The sequence below is a fragment of the Ziziphus jujuba genome, chromosome 9 (assembly GCF_031755915.1).
Source record: "Ziziphus jujuba cultivar Dongzao chromosome 9, ASM3175591v1".
Taxonomy (NCBI): Eukaryota; Viridiplantae; Streptophyta; class Magnoliopsida; order Rosales; family Rhamnaceae; genus Ziziphus; species Ziziphus jujuba.
Genome location: NC_083387.1, coordinates 3111142 through 3130031, shown reverse-complemented (window position 1 = coordinate 3130031; position 18890 = coordinate 3111142). Strand labels below are relative to the sequence as shown.

Below are 18890 nucleotides of genomic sequence, written 5' to 3'. Positions count from 1 at the left end.
AAATTTTTTTTTTATTTTTTTTATTTTTTTTATTTTTTTTTATTTTTTTTATATTTGATACTCTTCCCATTTGGGTAGAGCCCCTGCCATAGTGCAGGTACAAATTGCTTCAAAATCTCAAGCATAGTTTTTTTTTGTTTGCCTCCACTCCTCATTTAGTCGAGTCGGGTACAATTTTAGCTCAAGTTTTCATCTTTTTTCAACCTTTAATTTATCATTCAAGTTCATTTTTCAGATTTTTTTTTTTTTTAAAAGAAGGGAAAAATAATATTAATTATTATATTGACAGTTTCTAACTGGTGTAAATAATTGCAAAAAATCATTGTATAATATATTCTTGATTTTGTCTTTTTATATACAAATTAAAGAATTAAAAATTAAAAATGTCTTTTCATTTTATTTGTTTGTGTAGTCTGATGTGGAAACCCAAAACATGAAGATGTTAATCAACCCCTTTTTGTGAGATGGCTCTTCACAAAATTAAAGGCAACCCATTTTACCATCTGGTTTACGAACACAGCACTAAGTACCATCCCCAGCACATGCCTCCAAATATCTGGATTAAAAAAAAAAAAAAATTCAAAATGACAAAAATTTAAAAGAACAAATCTGCGTTTCTAACCTGAGCTGTATTTTGATCACCGTCGAACATAATGTCATCATTTTTGTAATTCCCGATTCTTTGCTCCAATCCAACATTACTCCTCCCCTGCTTTTAATCTCCTTCTCTCGTGTGTCACTTCAGCTGTTTTTGGTTTTTAGAAACGAATTTTCAGAGAGAAGAAAAAGATAAAAGAATTTTTTTTAAAAGAGTGTAATTGGTAATTGATTAGATAAGGTAAATGAAATGTGGGTAAAATTGTTGAAAATTAAATATTTGGGCATTCTTCTTTATTTAGGTGAGAGGAGGGCATTTTTTTTTTTTTTTTTTTCTCCCAGGCGGGGACTTCACGGCAGGGAGATGAGGCCCGTTTATCAAAAAACATATATATACATTACATATTAAAATAACCATAAATATCTATTTCAATATTAAAAAAAAGGTTATTTGAAAAAATAATTTTAAACGAGGAGGAGCATATTTATCTATAGTATAAGAACATAATTTAGATATAGGAATTTGAAGTAGTTTGCAATGTTGAAAAAAATAAATAAATAAATGTCCATATATTTTGCCCGGTTTCCTAACGCGCTATGATCAGAACTCCAGTCCCATTAGTAGAGGATCCAACTGGCCATCCCTATAAAAAGTTGGATCTTCAAAATTAATTTTAGATTAATGGGCCCAGGCTCATAGAAACACTCTTGGCCCAATAACTACATGTCGGCTGAGCCAGTATATTTAACGCGACGAAAACTGTTTGCGAAGATAATAATTGCGTCTTCGTCCAATCCGTAATGGGCAGGCCATCATCAATCATCGAGATACCAAATCGACGACACCGTTCCGACCGTGAAAACGGCCGCCACTCCCCGAATTCCGACTCTTCCGGTGACTATCGGCGCTACCGCCGCAGCCCTAGCTACGACAGGTATGACGGTCGCGACTACCGACGTGACCGCTCGATTTCTCCGGAGCACCCAAACCCTAGGCAAAGCCCTAGGTCTAACGGAAGACACGACGAATTGCCTAAAAGATTCGGGCGTGGAGGGGATCGCAGGGGTCGCAATGGAACGCTGTCGGAGTCTGAGGAATCCGATGAGGAGCTGAAGGGGCTAAACTACGAGGAGTATAGGAGACTCAAAAGGCAGAAGATGAGGAAGGCGTTGAAGAAATGCATCTGGAATGCCACGCCGAGCCCACCCAGGGGTGAGAACGACGACTTTGTATTGGACGACAAAGCCGACGAGATTTCCGTCGAGCGTGATGAGGAAAAGAGCGATTCAAGCGAGAAAGAGAGAGCGAAAGGGAAGGCAATATCTGAATCCCGTCCTGAGAGGTTGCGAAGCGTTGAGTCTGAATCGGAATCAGAGGACTCGCGGTCGAGGATGAGGAGGAAAAGTTCGAGTTCTTCTAAGCGCAAAAGTAGGAAATCATCTTATAGCGATAGCGAAACAGAGAGCGATTCAGAGAGCGAGAGTGAATCTGACGAGGAAGATGATCGTAGACGGAGAAAGAGGTCGAGGAATAAAAGGAGTAGCAGGCGGTATAAGAGTAGCAGGAGAAGTAGCAATAGAAAAAGGAATAGGAGGAGGAAGAGTAGGCGTAGCGATTCTGAGGATAGCGAAGAAAGTGAGAGCGATGATTCTGATTCTAAAGAAAGTATTTCTTCGGAAGACCGTGTGAATTCGAAGAAGAGCAAGCGAAATCGATCGTCGAGATCATCAAAGTCCAATCGGAATAAGAAGAAGAAAAGAGAATCTGAGAATGAGAGTGAGTCTTCGCATTCCGAGGAGAACCCGGATTCTGAAGTTGACGTTAATGGTAAAGCAAAAGTGGAGGAGACTATAAATGACGATGGTGATGCTGAGGCCCTGAAATTCATGGAGATGATTGAGGCTCAAAAGAAGCCCGCGTTGGATAACGAACCCATTGTTGGTCCTCAGCCACTGCCAAAAGCTGAAGGGCATATCAGCTATGGTGGTGCACTTAGGCCTGGTGAAGGTGATGCCATCGCGCAGTATGTTCAGCAAGGGAAGCGTATTCCTCGTAGAGGTGAAGTGGGTCTTTCTGCAGAGGAGATTCAGAAGTTTGAGGGCCTTGGCTATGTGATGAGTGGTAGTAGGCATCAGAGAATGAATGCAATTCGTATCAGAAAAGAAAACCAAGTTTACAGTGCTGAAGACAAGCGCGCATTGGCCATGTTTAACTATGAAGAGAAGGCAAAGCGTGAGCGTAAGGTTATGGCTGATTTGCAGCGGTTAGTCCAGCGCCATATCGGGCAGGATGTTGGTCCTACTCACGATCCTTTTGCTGTGAACGGTGCTGATACCTGATGTCATGTATGTAATGCTGCTTTCTGATTGTATGTTTTCTTATCGCCTGTCAGTTCAGTTTTATGAATGTTGAAAGTGATAATGAATTACCATAATGAATTCGATACTATTTGGAAATTCATAATTTTTTTTTTTTTTCAGTGCTTTGATACTTTCTTATTCTGATTGGAATTTGGATGAATTTATGAGCTAGCTAGGTGATTGGTTATGATTGTGAAAGCGTTGCTTAACTAATAATTGAGTTTATATTTGCTCATAACGCAAAAAACACAAGATATAAGAAAAAAACCTCTACATTTAGTAGTTTTTACAATTTAATGAATTCAATAGTATTTGCAATTCATATTTTTTTTGAGTTCTACAATGCTTCTCATTGATTGGAATTTGGATCAAATGTATGACCTATCTAGGTGATTGGTTATTATTGTGAAAGCCTAACTGAACTAATAATTGAGTTGAGTTTGTATTTGATTATAAAGCAACAACACAAGATAATAAATAAAATTAAATAAAATAACTCTACTTTTAGTATTTTTACAATTCGCAGAAGCTTTTTTACGTGTCATCCTTTTCATGCCTCTTTTTCTATCCATTTCATAAATGAGAATATTGATCATTAAATAAATTATAAATATATACCCTTTTTAAAAAATATATATATTTCACAACTAGTGTGTTTCTATTAAGTATATACTTCTCATGTAAAAGAATACAAGTGATCATGAAGCCAGTGTTATGCCAAAAGTCTCAAAAACTATTTACCGTGTGAACGATGTTTTTTTTTTTTTAATGCATAAAATGCACTGTAATTCTTTTTTACCCTTTTAGGTACCTTACCTGATTAGTGAATGATCATTGAGAAAGTTATTATTTGCATAAGATAGTATGAGACATTTCAAGAAGAAATCTAAATTTGATAAACATGTGGCTTTTGATACTCTGGCTGTTGAAAATGCAGATATCCCTAGCATCATTTTACCCTTTTAGATACCTTGCCTGATTATTGAATGATCATTGAGAAAGTTATCTTGCATAAGATTTTACGAGACATTTCAAAAGGAAAATCTAAATTTGATAAACCTATGGTTTTGATACTCTGGCTGTTCAAACTGCAGATATTCCCTAGCATGATTGATGCTCCTTTTGCTTAATTTTTCTGCACGAAGCTCACCTTAAAGTTTCCATTATGTCTCTCAGACTTTATCATTCACCATTTTCTTTCTGGGGGAACATTTCCATCATATACATGAATAAGCATGGTGCCAGTGTGAGCCACTGGGTTAAATGGATCAAGAACAAGATTTTGGAGATTGGAGTATACTTTTGGTTTGAATTAATTGCTTTATAATTATACACAATGAAGAAGGGTGCTGGAGCAAAAATCTGGTTAGTTATTATTATTATTATTATTAAAAAAAAAAAAAAGATATTTAAAGTAGTAAACTGCTCCCACTGATAAGGAACTAAAAGAAGAACTGATGAAAAGGACATATATTGGCGTAAGAAATTGGGGATGAAAAGACAAACATTACGTTGACTGCAGAACCACATATGGATATGTCTTTGGAAAGCTACTACAGGTTTTGTTTAGGAATGTTGACATTATTTAGTTGTTTGTATGTATGCTTTGAAATGCAGACTGGCAGTCTTGTTTAGTTACATGCTAAAAGGCAAGAAACACAGTCCCAATGGATCTTGTTGGTTTGTGTTATTTCTCTGTCTAGAAATTTTTGTTAGAAGTGAAAATTTTGAGATAGGAACGAGGAAATATATCAATTGAAGTTTCATTAGAATGAAAAGAAGGAAATTTGGATAACTGAAATAGTGAGTCAGGCTAGATAGATGTGCACTCCAGCCATACAAAGGGTATGCTAGTTGTGTGTTTATAATCTCATTTTGCTATCGTACTAGAAAGATTTTTTAATATTTTTCTGGCCTTTATTTGGTGAACATAGTTAAGATTGAAGCTTGGATGATCTGTGGATTTAAAAGCTGGAAATTTTGTTGTTGTTGTTTTAATTTTTTTTGTGCTGCAGCATCACCATTAAAGAACTGGTTAAAAAGGTTTCGAGAATCTTGTTTCAGTGATTTGTTGGAGAGAATGAATACTGGTCATAGATGATTGGGTGTGTGTGTGTTTGACAAAAGAACTTTCTTAGATAATACTTATATGCATTAGTTACCCTTTAGCTAGAAATGAAGTTATTTCAGAAGAAACTTTAACATCTGTTTGACAACAATGTTGAAGGTAATGTCGGGGCTTTTTCTGTGTTCTTCTGCCGGTTGCTTTTGGAAATCTGTTCTTGTTCTTTGACGACAATTAATTAGGTGTTCGTATTGAGACATGGTTGCCTTCATTGAAATACAAGCTTTTGAAACTGTACTCAAATTTTAAGGCAACATATTAAGAATATCTAGGACATGTCCTGTCGAAAATAAAGTTATCTTGTCGAAAATAAAGTTATCTTGGTGTTTTGGATTATGAGTTGTCTTACTTTCCCTGGTTTGCATTTCTTTTCTTGGTTAAGATATTATTTTGCATTAATAAACCATGCATTCCCATGTTTTTATAATGCTTGCGTGTAATGAAGCCTGATTACGCTCTTTGAGTTTGATACAAAGTTTTCAGTTTGGACCAACATTTTCCACCATTACTGTTTTGAATGTTTAACCTATTGGTTTCCTGGACGATGTCCCATAAAGAGAGTCTCGGCACAATGGGCGCTGAAATTTTCTTCCTGCAATTAATTGTAGCTATTTTGATTGGAAGGTCAATTGAATTTGTTATTCTCTCACATAAGAAGGCCTACATTATTGCCAAAAGAAAGCCCAACATCTTCTGTATTCATTGAAATTTGAACCATGACTATCATAATGGCCAGAGATGCCTTCTGATTTGAATATATAGTGTAATAATTTGAATCCAAAACTAAGAACTAATATTTGAAAATGCAAGCTACACAAATTTCCAAAGAATCAAAGAGCGTAGCAGCAATGTCTACAATATTTCCTGATTTGAGGAACCCTAATAATAATAAAAAATAGAAAAACACCTGGGATGTTTCATGCGAAAACTCCACGAGAAAGATAATAGGGGCATGGATGTGTAGAAACAAGCGTGCATCTCATATCTTACTAGAAATTCGCGTATGATTTTCATTATTTTATTTTTGGAAGCAAAAATTCGTGTGTGATTGCTTGCTTGGGGGATAATATTGAGGGTGCCTAATTATTTGATGTTGGTTAAAGGTGATATGTGGTTGAGATACAACTCGCATGAGGTTTTTAATGACAGTGATTTTCTTTTCATTTAATATTGACGTTTGATGATGATAACGAATCGAACTTATTGACCTCCATCTTATATAATTGAGTACCTATCATAATGGTGTTTGGCTGGGAAGCATCAAAACCTGCAATATTCCAAGAAAATTACAGAAGAAAAAGCAACAAAAGCAAATCACCTAATTGTTCAAAACCACAAGCACGAAGCTATATGTATGCTAAGCAGCTTATAATGCAGAGCAGGAAGCATAGAAAGCAGCCATTTTGATTTTAATACAAGGGTATTTAAGTCATTTTCTTGGGGCAGACATTCATAAAACATTTCAAGAAGAAGATATATTGGAGCTTCAAATTCAAAGTTTCAACCATCCATCCAAATGGGATTGTATATGGATGAATTGTATGATTTTTTTTGTTCTGAAATGTGAAGCGATGATGCATACTCAATAGTGGGGGGCAAACCAACAAACAAAAAAGTCCATATAAAGTTACCTGTCTTCATTATATGAAATCTTTTTTCATCTCCTTATCACCTAAAAAATGAAAATAAAAATCTCTTTTCATCATCCATTATCTAGAAAGAAAAGACAAGACAAGAGTTCCTTCAATTTTAAGCTAAAATTAAATAATTAATTCCTTCATTGTGAGGGCCTTCAGAATTTTAGAAATAAATTAGTTGATCATTATGGGAAACATATTGATATATGGGTCCTATTGGAAGGCTGTTATGGCCAAACTCTATCTGATTAGATCGCCATTATAACTGTTAATTTCTTCTATAAGCCTCATCTGGTTCGAGTATAGACTGGTTCTTCACCATCATACTCTCTTAATTAATGATGTGCTTTGTCTTGCCATGTAGATTGTAAGATTGAGCTTCCAGTTAAAGTAGAAGGTGAATACTCTCATTGCGTTTCTGACTTTGATGGCCAAAACTTATATGGTTAATGATTACAACAAATGCTTTATTCCACCACCTTTTTCTCCATAGTCAAGGCATTTTCTTATTGTGTCTGCTTTGACCAATGCTAAACCATGGAATAATAACCTTTTTGAAATTCCACCGCTTTCGTTTCCTGCAAACTAATTTTCCCAATAACACCTTTCAGGAAAAGCGATACGAATTATTAAAAAAAAAGTGTGAGGAGAAAAAAGAAATTATAACAATAATTTTCTTTTTAAAGAAGGTTTTTGTGTTTTAATTTTTTTTTATTTAAAAATTACAAATATTTTCCATTTTAATTCACCTTTTCTATTATGTGGAAATTACTCATAAAATAGATGATAGAACTAAAAAAATAAAAATTAATTTAAAAGATTGTGTAACTTTCTGAAATACAAAAACATATTTAGAAAGCTTGCCAATGGAATGCTGTTATTGTAATCTATTTAAGACATAGTGCAAATAGGTTTTTTCACAGTATAACAGTGGGACGTTTAGAAACCAACAGAGTTTTGGGACAACTATATATATCACAAGTTTCTTAAAAAAGAAAATGATATTAGTTAGTATTCAGTCTGTTTCTATCAAAATCAAAAATCAAAAGGTTAGTATTTAGTAATAGATGTTTTAAAGATTACATTGGAAAAATGAGTTATTAAAATTGCACAAATTTTTATCTTAGTTTTGGTTCTGCAAAAAATAAAATAAAATAAAAATTGGTTGAACGTAAATAACACCTTTCGATTCTAATAGCGAATCAGACAATTTGATCAATCATAACTGCGTACAATGGTAGGGTCGATCAAAATCTAGTGCAGATTCAATTTATCTAGTAGTTGCAAGGTGGGGTACGCTCATCTCCAAATCGTTAAGGAAATATGATGTTCCATGTGTCCATGATGAAGAATTTATTTTCAGAATACATGGTCAAATGAGCTCCTATTCTGGTATTAAATGTTGTAAATATCTCTTTGTATAACAAACTAAAGAAAGCCCTCTTGCCCCAAATGAAAAAGAAAAAAGAAAAAAATAAAAAATATAATGTGGTCCAAGTCTTGGTCCATCCATGAGACACGACAATTCAGCATATGCAAAGCCATTGTCACAGTAAATCATTGTTACTCATAATAATACCACAAAATAGACAACCAAAAAATTAACCCATTAAAATTTGTCCCCTTGGCTCTATGTACTTTTTACTTTTTTTAAGTCCTTTCTAGCTAACCCAATGTCAAGAATTTACACATCTCATTAGTCTCCTTCCTGGTGCTGCAAGCCCGTAAAAAGGACATTTTTTATTTTTTATTTTTTTCTCTCTTTGGGCATTGATAAAGAATTAAAAAGAGCATTTAAAGACGTGTAAATTAAGCACCATTCTTGTTGCTTTTACGAGTAACATTAGAATGTTTACGTCCCAAATTTAATGTCAAACTCAACGGAGCCCACTTAATTGTCCCAGACGCTGGTGGTTGTTGACGAAGTAGTTGAATAACTATAATAAATAGCTTTAATAACAGTATTGTTTTTATTCATCTGCCATGAAAATCACAGTCAATCTTTTTAATTAGTGGATTCATGTTTTCCTCATTTAATAAAGACTATCGATTTACACATTTATAATAGATAAAGGGGAAAAAAAAGAAAAAAAGAAGGCAAAAATCTGGCTTTGATAATATTTATGATGCTGCGATGAAATTATATTTTGTCTTACTTGAAGAGGTGACAGACAGTTGTGGAAAAGTAAAAAATTAATCCACTTGGAGGGGAGGCTTTAAAAATTGTCGTTTTTTGACCTTGAAGCTTTGAGTCTTTATTTTTTGGCACCTAATGCATATTTTATTTATTTATTTATTTTTTGGTAATAGGTTTTGCTCAGTACCTAATGCATGTGTTATGTCAGTTAAAAAGGAGGGCAATTATGATTCTTCTAATTATGAAGAGGGAAAACAATAAAAGAAAAAAACAGACCATTAACCATAGCCATGAAAAGATAGAGAACATGCTTTTTTTTTTTAATATTTGCTTTTCATTCTGCGTAACGTAGTAATATAAATCAGCCTTTTCCAGCAAATACCCAATCTTGACTTTTTCTACTATCATCAAAAAAATCCTGACTTTATCTATTTTTTTTCTCTTTTCTTTTTGGCTAGGTCCCAATTGCCACTTGACGTTTCTTTCAAATTTTAGCCCTTTCAAACCCATCCCCATGTGATCTAAGCTTTCAACTCTTCTTTGGCCACCCTCGTCTATCCAAGTATCTTTTTTTTTTTTTTTTTTTAGAACTTTAAAAAGTTTGATTTTTTGGGTTATTCATCGGTTACTACTCTGCACAGACATTGCCAGTGGAGCAAATCTAAGTTCTTTCTTATCCATCTACGTGCTTCAAAAAGCAGAACTTCAAGAGCAAATTGGAAAAACACCCAGAAGCTGATCTTGATGGATGTACAACTCCTTCCAATTATATGAGGTAGACGCTCTTCTTTTTATCTAAGTTTATAGTGCTTGCATTCTTATTTCTTTTTTCCCATTGAGGAAGTTTCATTCTCCATAAAACTCGAAAAAGGGGAAAAAAAAAAAAATCAAATAGAAAATCACTTTTTTTTTTCTTAGTACCATGAGGGATTTTCCTTCTTGCTTTGGTGAAAATGGTATTCAAGTTGCTGATTCTTCATCAAGTACCAGTAAAAATGCTCAAAACTTGGTTACCTGTGTTTATCAGTGTAAACTACGGGGTCGTTTATGCTTGATTGTTGTTACATGGACCAAGACTCTGATGGGTCAAGGCCTTAGCATTGGGATTGACGATTCAGCCAATCAATGCCTCTGTAAGGTTGAGATAAAACCATGGTTGTTCTCTAAGAGAAAAGGTTGCAAAAACTTAGAGGTGGATTCTAGTAAAATTGATATATACTGGGACTTAACTAGTGCCAAGTTTGGTTCTGGTCCGGAGCCATTAGAGGGGTTCTATTTAGCTGTAACTTTTAATCAAGAAATGATTCTCCTTCTTGGGGACTTGAAAAAGGAGGCATATAAGAAGATTGAACTAGACCCTGTTCGTTCCAATGCTATTTTTATTGCTAAGAGAGAGCACATATTTGGGAAGAAATTTTATGGAGCCAAGGCTCAATTCTGTGATAAGGGGCAGATACACGATGTCATAATTGAGTGTGATACTGTGGGGCTCAATGATCCGAGCCTTGTGATCCGCATCGATAGCAAGGCGGTGATGCAGATCAAGCGGCTAAAATGGAAGTTCAGAGGCAACAGCACTATTTTGGTTGATGGTCTTCCAGTTGACGTATTCTGGGATGTTCACAATTGGCTCTTTGGTAATGCCTTGGGCAATGCAGTTTTCATGTTCCAAACTACCCTCTCGGCCGAGAAGTTATGGACCAGCCAATCTATATTCGATCCTTCTGTATTCAGTTGGTCTTATTCTCAGCAAGTGAGAGATTCTCAATCACAAGGTTTGGGTTTCTCGCTGATATTGTATGCTTGGAAGACTGAATAGATATATATATATATATATATATATTCTGTTTCGAGTGTTGACAGATACTTATAATGTTGCTTTTGATAAAAAGATTGATCGGTACAGTAAATGCAAGTAAAAAAAAAAAAAAAAAAAGGTTTGCCTCTTTTCTTTGCATTTTAATATAACGAAATTCATATACAGCTTCAATTCCATAGTTTTACTACTCTTTGGTAAATCAATGCTTCAAGCCTGAAACTAAGATTTTTCTTTAAATTTTATGTCAGATCTGTTCTTGGACTATAATTGCAGGTTTGGTTGTTTCTTGGACCCCATATACTTTTTCTCATATGCTTGTGAGAAAATGAACCTATTTCATCAGAAAAAGAAAGAGTAATAAATGGACCATCTATATGACTTAGTCCCTTGTTGTCACAACTATCTAACTAAGAGCCGTAGTAGATGGACCATCTCTTACCCAGTACACACGAGAAGACTTTCTTGTGTGTACGGGGTGGGGGAGAGAGAGAGAGAGATATTTATACTTTTATGGCATTTTAAAATTTTATCGTATAGAATAGGTGCTTCTTTTTATTTTAATCGTTTGGCAAATTAATTGTTATATAGTGAATTCTAATGGTGACACTATATTGACTTTGATAGTGTGATATTGAGTGATGCTGTATGTCCTATATTTGCCAATGTCACCATGTTTGCACAATTTTCTAATATTGCCGGGAAAAGGAGGACATGGATTTCCCTATTCGTTTCGAAAAATTGCCATTCACTTCTTTTAATGGGATCGTTTAATTAATCTATCCAACTTGGCAGAATGCACTTATCTCTGTACATAGGCTTTTGCTGCTTCAGATGCAAGCACTATTCCTTCCATCTATCAGTAAAAGTCTCTGTTTTGAGTCCTCTAGCACTTCAACTAAGCCAAGTCTCCATGTGAAGAACTTGCAGAGTTCTGCAAGCTGTATTTTGAAGGCAGGTCTATATTTTCCAAGCTAGTTCGTACACAGTCGTTCTTACTGGTAGTGGTTGGACTATATGTTTATAAGAATATCAAACAGATACTTTGAATAGTTATCCTAACTTATGTCCAAATGGTAATGATGCTGCATTATACAGTCAATTTCAATAATGTTTCACTCTTATGCCGTTCCCTTGACATGAAAAGTTTTATATTTAGCCGTTAACGTGTGATATATATGGAATATCAACCATTTATAATTAAACATTCAATAATTATTTTGTAAAGCTTACATGCTTTATTTTGATGTTGTACAAGATTATAGATTATTCATTTTACATGCAATTACATACAATTATTGAAAGTTACATTGATAGCACGGATAACATGACGCAGCGGTCACATGTACTACTTTGTCATCCATCCTATCTCCTTCATGGTAGCATAACTTTTGTCTAAGCCACCTGCCACTTCTCCTGGATATCCCAATCCCCTTTCATTAATAATTTGTTTTAAATGCTGTTTATATGAAATAACATGGTAAATGATTTCTCTTTTTTAAATCATATGTCCTAACATAAATATACCAAGTGGATTATATAAGCTTATAAGAATTCACTTAAATGCCAAAAAAAATCCTTTGAGAAGAAAAACAAAATGAGGCCAAGTAGGGGCATGATAAATCCTTTTGAATAATTGCACGAGGGCTCCCTAGTTTTGTTAGCCACATTGGAGGCTCCTCTTGTCCTATACAACATCACTGATTTGTTTTTCGCTCGTATTTACTTTTAGTTATGTAAGGAATAAGGGGCCAGTTTATTGCTATGCTGGCAAAAGTATCTGTTTTCTTTTTGTTGGCAGATTTTAAAATAAACGACAAGATATGCTTTTGTTCTTTAGTTGAATCTTTACTTAATTTCTCAGAAGAGAAAAACAAGAAGACTCTGTATTTAGAAAATTTCATCATTCCAAAGTTGGGAGTAACCGAATACGAAAGTTGGGTGGTGATAACTTTCACTTTCCCACCACCTTGCAGAAGAAAAATCCTGTTAACTTTTTTTCTTCTAGTTAAATATATATGACCAGCTTAAGCTTACTTAGTTTGTTCAGAATTGCTGAAGGGGAAAAACACAGAAAAAAAAAAAAAAAAGAGCAGAAAATTTCAGTTTAATTAGCATCCTGATCTGATAGAAATAAAATGGTAAAAGGGAAAAAAAAAAGTGAAAAAAAAAAAACATGAAATTGTGGAGAAAAATAGAACCACGTGGACTGTTTGTCGATGATATTATAATATACCCAGTATTGCATAATGCCAATTGTTGTGTGCGGATTTTATTTTATTTTATTTTTTTGGGTAAATGATTGTTGTGTGCGGAATCGTCGCCTTCAATGAGGCATTATTATATAAATTCACACACACACATATCTCTAATTTTGAAGTTTAAAAAACGATGCTTTACTAATATCACTAATATCCACGGGTCTTCCACTTGCATCCATCCATAATACTAACAATAAATAAATCAAAAAAATGTTAAAAGATGAAACTTTTACTAAATTCGTACTTTACCAATACCACTCCTTGCATTACTAAGAAAATAGTAAAATAAGGAAATATAAAATACATTATCAGCATATTTATTTCACTTGTACTTCTTTTTTATTTTATTTTAAATATTGTTGTATAATTTCAATTGTTTTTGTTAATTCTCTTATATTTATTGTCATACTTTTATCACTTCCACAAGCTAAGAAAGTATTAGAGTACATTTTCATATTGTACACTGATTTTCTTACTTTCAACTTAATTATTTAATTTCAATTGTTTTAGTCAAGTTATTGGACTTTTGAAACTACTTCTACATGTACTTCGGTCAAATGATTATTTTAATTTTAATTTAGCTAAGCCAATAGCATATATGTAATTATTCTGTATAATATTTTGTTAATTTTATTTATTTATTTTCAGTTGGCTGGATTCTGTTTCGTCATCAGCTTTGTATTATTTAAATAAAAAAGAATAATAACAGAAAAGAAAAAGAAAAAGAGAATGGAGATTTAAGTCATTAAACAAAAGAGGTGTCGTATATTTTACTGACGGTGGCACAGCTGCCGGCAAACCCCCAAAGCTTCATTAAGCTTACATGCACCCACGTCCAGGAACACGTGGCAGAGAACTCCTCGTCCGTATCTCAACCTCAATCAAAGAAAGATACAGAAGACACACACACAAAGACACACTCTTTCTCTCTCTCTCTCTCTCTCTCTCTCTACCTGATATCCACCCGCTATGGATACCTTCCTCCACCACATCCACAATCCGTCATCCATGGCCAAGCGACCTTGCCCTTCGCAAAACCCTAGATTCCCAAATCTCTACCAATTGGACGTGGACCAACTCTTAGGTACCCTCTTAGGCCTTACTGATTCCCCTTCTCTCTGCATCGACATCTCCTTCGAGAGGCTTCTAGATTCCGCAGCTTCCGATTCGGATCAGACCCTTCTCATCGATCGTGCTCTCAAATTAGGTTCAGTCCTTCTCGAGGCTGGAAAGCGTTCCGCTAGAAAGCGAGCTTCCAAGCACAACTCACTCGCTTGGGCTCTTCCTCCTGACCTGACCATCAAAGTATTGTCTCATTTCTTTATTTCTTTCTTTCTTTCTTCTTTATTGTTAAATAGCAAAAAATAATCAGAAAAAATAAATAAGAAAGAAAAATTCCCGTGGTTGATTGTGATTTTTAACTCCGCAATAGAACTTGAAGCATTTGTGAATTTGATGATATGAAAGTGAATGCTACATTCGGTCGCTTTTATTGGTTTTGTGAGGTTCTGTTAAAATGTGTTGCGCTAGTCATTTGATTAGCATAATTTTATTTTATTTTATTCTGTGTTTACTGTTTATTGGACTAATAGGCCTTTGAAATATAATAAATTTTGATTTGTAGGCAAGGTTGTGGAATGATATGTTATGGCTTATGGGATTCAAAGCAACAATATATATGATTTTCCCCATCCTGTATGATATGCGGATCACTTCATATTTAGCTTGTATAGTTCGAATGAATTTAATGGCCTAGACCAGTATTATGTCATTCATAGTTTATAACATGCAAATTTTTATTATCATGTAATTTATGCGTGAAAGGAATTGGATCGCCTGATTACTTGGAATCGTGTGATGATGTGCAGGTGTTTTCCATGCTTGACACACAAAGCCTATGCCATGCAGCGGCTACTTGTTCCATGTTTAATAAATGTGCGATGGACCCCTCATGCTATGCTTGTATTGACTTGACAACAGTTGTCCCAAAAGTTAATAATGCGGTAGTATCCACAATGATCCACCGAGCTGGGAAAGCTCTTCAGTAAGGATTTCTTGTTCAAGAAAAACCCTTAATCTTAATAAGGCACTTCATTTCAGTCCTCATGGAAATCTTGATGAATCTTGTGCTTGTTTCTGCCTTTCCTTGGATATTTTACTGATAAGCTTTTCAATAATTGTAGTGTTATGAGCAACAAGAAGTTAAGTTCCTCGTGTTTTGATTAAGCATTGGGTTATGTCCTCAGGTCTCTTAAGCTTGGTGTAGTTCCAGGCCCAAGTGTGTCAGCTGGATCTTGTCAGCCATTGGTTTATACCATCAGGAATTCTGTAGATGTATCCAACTTTTCATGGAACGATAAGAGGTCCAGACAAGGGAAGGAATCATCCATTCTTACAAGATCCTGTTTAAGCCCTTTGGCGGGGGGCAGTGGTGCCCCAGGGTATGGTTATATTACCAGACTAGTGAATTTGGTATGTACAATACAAGTCACTAGTTCTGATGTTTTCTTTTTGTTATTGAAGGACTCTTTTGAGAAGGTTGCATCTTTATAATATTGAAAGAATGGACAACACATCTCTTTGTGGGGCATTATCAGCCTGTCCATCTCTCCTTGATTTGGAAATAGTCGGCCTGTAAGTTTCTTTGAGTTAATTTTTATATTATGTGCACTCTTGTGCTTTGCTGAAACTATAAGATAAGTTATGGTAGTGTGCATTGTCCTCTACCCTCTACTTATTGATGGCATTTTCCACCAATGACTTTTTGCTTTTTTAAATCAATGACTAGTCATGTCGAGCTGAGGCAAACACTGATGTCAGTGAGTGCAAACTGTCACTTGATAGAGCGCTTGTTCTTTGAATCTTCAAAAACAGGTACCACATTTAATAGACCCTAGTTATGGTCTAAAAAGTTATTTTTACTATAGTAAGAAAGTTGATTTTATTGACACGTGTGTCAATTGGCAGGTAGAGATGACAGTTTGAAATCACCAACTTGTGTTGATTTTGTAAATAATTGTCCCCATCTAACGTCATTGGCTCTCAGAGGATTTAAACTGCATGATTATAAAGTTCGCATACTTGTTAAGGTATGTCTTAGGCATTTCAATGATTAAAACCAAGACTATAGAGGATTTGAATTAATTTATTGGAAAAAATGGTTTCTGGACTCGCTTCTGTGTGTGTGTGTGTGTGTGTGTGTTTATTGTGATACACTTTGATTTAATCTATGAAATAACATATGCCGTACAGGGTCAAAATATAACTTTCATATCCTACTTTTTATCTAGTTATCATGTCATATGTTGTAATTTGGTTTGTGGTATACAGTTAATTTTATTTATCGTTGGTTTCTTTTGCTGGATTTAGTTAGAATTTATGTATTTTTTATATAGGTAATTTTTACGTGAATATGACAGATTATAATGTGAGATTGAGGTTTGGAAGAAGTATTATTCTTGACATAGTCATTCTGTATATAATTAATATGCTTAATGTTGTGAATACAGAGGCTGATTCTGATTGGTGTAGAGGACTGCTTTGTGTCAAAATGTGGTAATTTAATCTATTTGAGTGCTTATGCAGGGATTTAGAAAACTAAAGTACGTTGATTTTTCAACATCTTACTCTATCACTGGAACGTTTCTTAGGTCAGTTATCTTCCTTAGGATAAATCACAAGGCCTCATGAAATTCCTCTGATCAGTTCCAATACTTGGAACATTCTTTTTAATATGCCATCTCATAATATGAGTGGGATTTTGAACTCTTAGGAACCTTGGAAGCAGCAACGGAGGGAATCTGCTGGAAGTTTTGGTTTTAAGGGATTGTATGCATCTCAAAGAGGTGAGAGTTATAAAATCTCATTCTACTTTTTGTCTTCGCCCTCTCTCTATCTCTCTGAACTCTACAGATTTATTTGCAGGTGGAAGTTGCTCGGCTTTTGACAGGAATTCTAGCTGGGGATTTCAAGTTCCTCAAACATCTTGTATGTGGAAAGGGTTTGATTATATTCTTTGTTTTAAACACGCATTTGTAGTTTGAGCTTGATTGCTTGGTCCTTCTTTCTCATTTTAGTTTCTTACTTCTGCCCCAAACAGGACATATCCAATAGGGAAGGCTTGGCTTCTGAGAGTGACTGGTATGACAGATGCTATTGCTCTAGGTAATTTTCCTCATAATTGATTATGCCATTCTTCTGTGTTTGACTGGGAAGGCCAGTTTTGTCTTTATGTAGACATTGGTGGTTAAAATTTCCCATTTCTTAAATCATCATCCTTCATGAAGATGGGATTTAATCTTTGGTTTCTAATTTTAACATCTCAAAGATTTTTCCTTGAACCCAAAGTGTGCATATTGTGCAGCGTAATTCCTATAAAGCAGGTATTGGAAGAGAGGCCTGATATGTGTTTGCTGGCTGAATTTCCATCTGAAGGAAGGTTGGCTTATTCTTTGATAATTATGATTCAAGCCATCAGGAACTGCAAAATTTTGTTGTAAACTTGGAATATAAATTAACTAATTCCAGGGTTTCTGGATTGTTTGGCAGTTACATCGAGCTTGATCAAATGTTTGAAAGTGAACTTAATAGCGATATCAGCCTGCCATCACAACTGAGTAGTCATACATCAGATGGTTCAATGTTTATGAGTTTTTCTGAGAGCAGTTATAATAGTGACCATGGTAGTGGTAATGAGGATGTGCGGGATGCAGGTTATGTAATTTATGAGGAAAGTTCAGATGAGGTGGATTTTCTTGCCGCGTGAGAGCAGTAGTAATGACATCAAGCATTCAAATTTGTGTTGGGCAAATGGCTTGGGTACTGCTCTCTCTCTTTCTTGATTACATATATAGAAAATAAGCTCTGGCATGTTGTAGCTTGTGTTTAGGAATTTCTTCATTAGTATTGTTTTAGCTTTCATAATATGAACGTGTGTCTGTGACATAATACATACCATGGGTTGCATGCGTGTGCATAGAATGTAAGTTATGAAGCTATGATAGGGTCGTTTAGGAACAGAGCGATGTTTGGTAGGTTGCTGTATTACTCACTTGCAAGTTACTTGTGTCTTTGTTCTTATATATTGAATCCATGTCCTTAGTTCTAGAAAATAAATTGATAGATATATAGAATCGATTTACCAACGGAATCAACATATGGCTATGTATTTTTTACATCATTTATGTGTCTATGTGACGCATTCAAAGGATATGCTACTTGTATAGCTTTCTGAATTGCTCTGACAGAGTGCTCGTAGGTGTTACAAAAATGTAGGAGAAGGCTTGTTGGAATCGCAGCTCCAGTAAGTGATCACAAAGTGACACTGGACGATAGTGTGCCAACTGATATTCATGGTAGTACTTGGAAGGTTTTTGAGGCCTGGGTTGCCTGAACGTGAAGAAATATTTCGAGGTTGGTTGTTGACTTTGGTACTCGTCCTTTCTGCCCCTGTTTACCAATACATGTTTAGAGCTGCTTGAGTGGCCTTTTAAACCCCCGGTCCTTGTTTCTCTGCCTTTCATTTCTGGCTCTTGTTTCTACAAGTAGTTTTGTGTATACATTTATAAATCAAGAGGTTGATGATTGATTTTTTTAAGCTCCCTTTCCCTTGGTTGAAGTTTTTATTGGGAGTATTAATCCATTATATTTGTAGCTTGCCGCCCCTAGAATATTAAATGACAATAATCATTTGAAATTGGGAGATTCAACTCTGATAATTATGATAGTTCGATGAGAATACAGATTCGCTCTGCCTTTGACATGAGAATTTTACAGAATTACTTTTCAAATGCATAAATATAGATCGGTTAAATCTGCCATTGAAATACCGATTCACTTTCCAACCAAAAGAAAACACGATTAATTATTTTATATTGTAGCAGCCCAAAAAAAAAAAAAAAAAAAAAGGTCTATGCCCCTTTATTTGAACAAGGATTATGTAATATAAGTAGCTCAC

The 18890-nt window shown here is 34.8% G+C and overlaps 3 protein-coding genes across 8 annotated transcripts; all 3 read left to right on the top strand.

The window, feature by feature from the left end:
* The first annotated feature begins 1364 nt into the window (after window positions 1-1364).
* On the top strand, window positions 1365-5419 carry LOC107426406 (uncharacterized). 3 transcript variants are annotated; one of them, XM_048481215.2, is made up of 2 exons: window positions 1365-2943; window positions 5186-5419. In XM_048481215.2, the coding sequence occupies exon 1, from the start codon at window positions 1399-1401 to the stop codon at window positions 2935-2937; it is 1539 nt and encodes a 512-aa protein (XP_048337172.1). In that variant the 5' UTR covers window positions 1365-1398; the 3' UTR covers window positions 2938-2943; window positions 5186-5419. The 3 variants fall into 3 exon arrangements, with proteins under 3 accessions (XP_048337172.1, XP_015892072.1, XP_015892073.1); XM_016036586.4 differs by lacking the exon at window positions 5186-5419 and adding an exon at window positions 4053-4761; XM_016036587.3 differs by lacking the exon at window positions 5186-5419 and adding an exon at window positions 4135-4149.
* A 3796-nt stretch (window positions 5420-9215) lies between these two features.
* On the top strand, window positions 9216-10814 carry LOC107426412 (uncharacterized). Of its 2 annotated transcripts, none has more exons than XM_016036600.4 (2): window positions 9216-9632; window positions 9776-10814. In XM_016036600.4, exons 1-2 carry the CDS (start codon window positions 9628-9630, stop codon window positions 10674-10676), a joined length of 906 nt encoding a protein of 301 aa, XP_015892086.1. In that variant the 5' UTR covers window positions 9216-9627; the 3' UTR covers window positions 10677-10814. The 2 variants fall into 2 exon arrangements, with proteins under 2 accessions (XP_015892086.1, XP_015892087.1); XM_016036601.4 differs by having other exon boundaries at window positions 9219-9632; window positions 9885-10814.
* A 2857-nt stretch (window positions 10815-13671) lies between these two features.
* On the top strand, window positions 13672-18651 carry LOC107426442 (F-box protein SKIP17). Of its 3 annotated transcripts, none has more exons than XM_060820512.1 (13): window positions 13672-14239; window positions 14803-14978; window positions 15181-15375; window positions 15458-15568; window positions 15723-15808; window positions 15902-16023; window positions 16520-16584; window positions 16707-16779; window positions 16859-16921; window positions 17034-17098; window positions 17298-17372; window positions 17483-17752; window positions 18209-18651. In XM_060820512.1, the coding sequence occupies exons 1-12, from the start codon at window positions 13904-13906 to the stop codon at window positions 17697-17699; spliced, it is 1584 nt and encodes a 527-aa protein (XP_060676495.1). In that variant the 5' UTR covers window positions 13672-13903; the 3' UTR covers window positions 17700-17752; window positions 18209-18651. The 3 variants fall into 3 exon arrangements, with proteins under 3 accessions (XP_060676495.1, XP_015892119.2, XP_015892118.2); XM_016036633.4 differs by having other exon boundaries at window positions 18192-18651; XM_016036632.4 differs by having other exon boundaries at window positions 18181-18651.
* The last annotated feature ends 239 nt before the right edge of the window (window positions 18652-18890 follow it).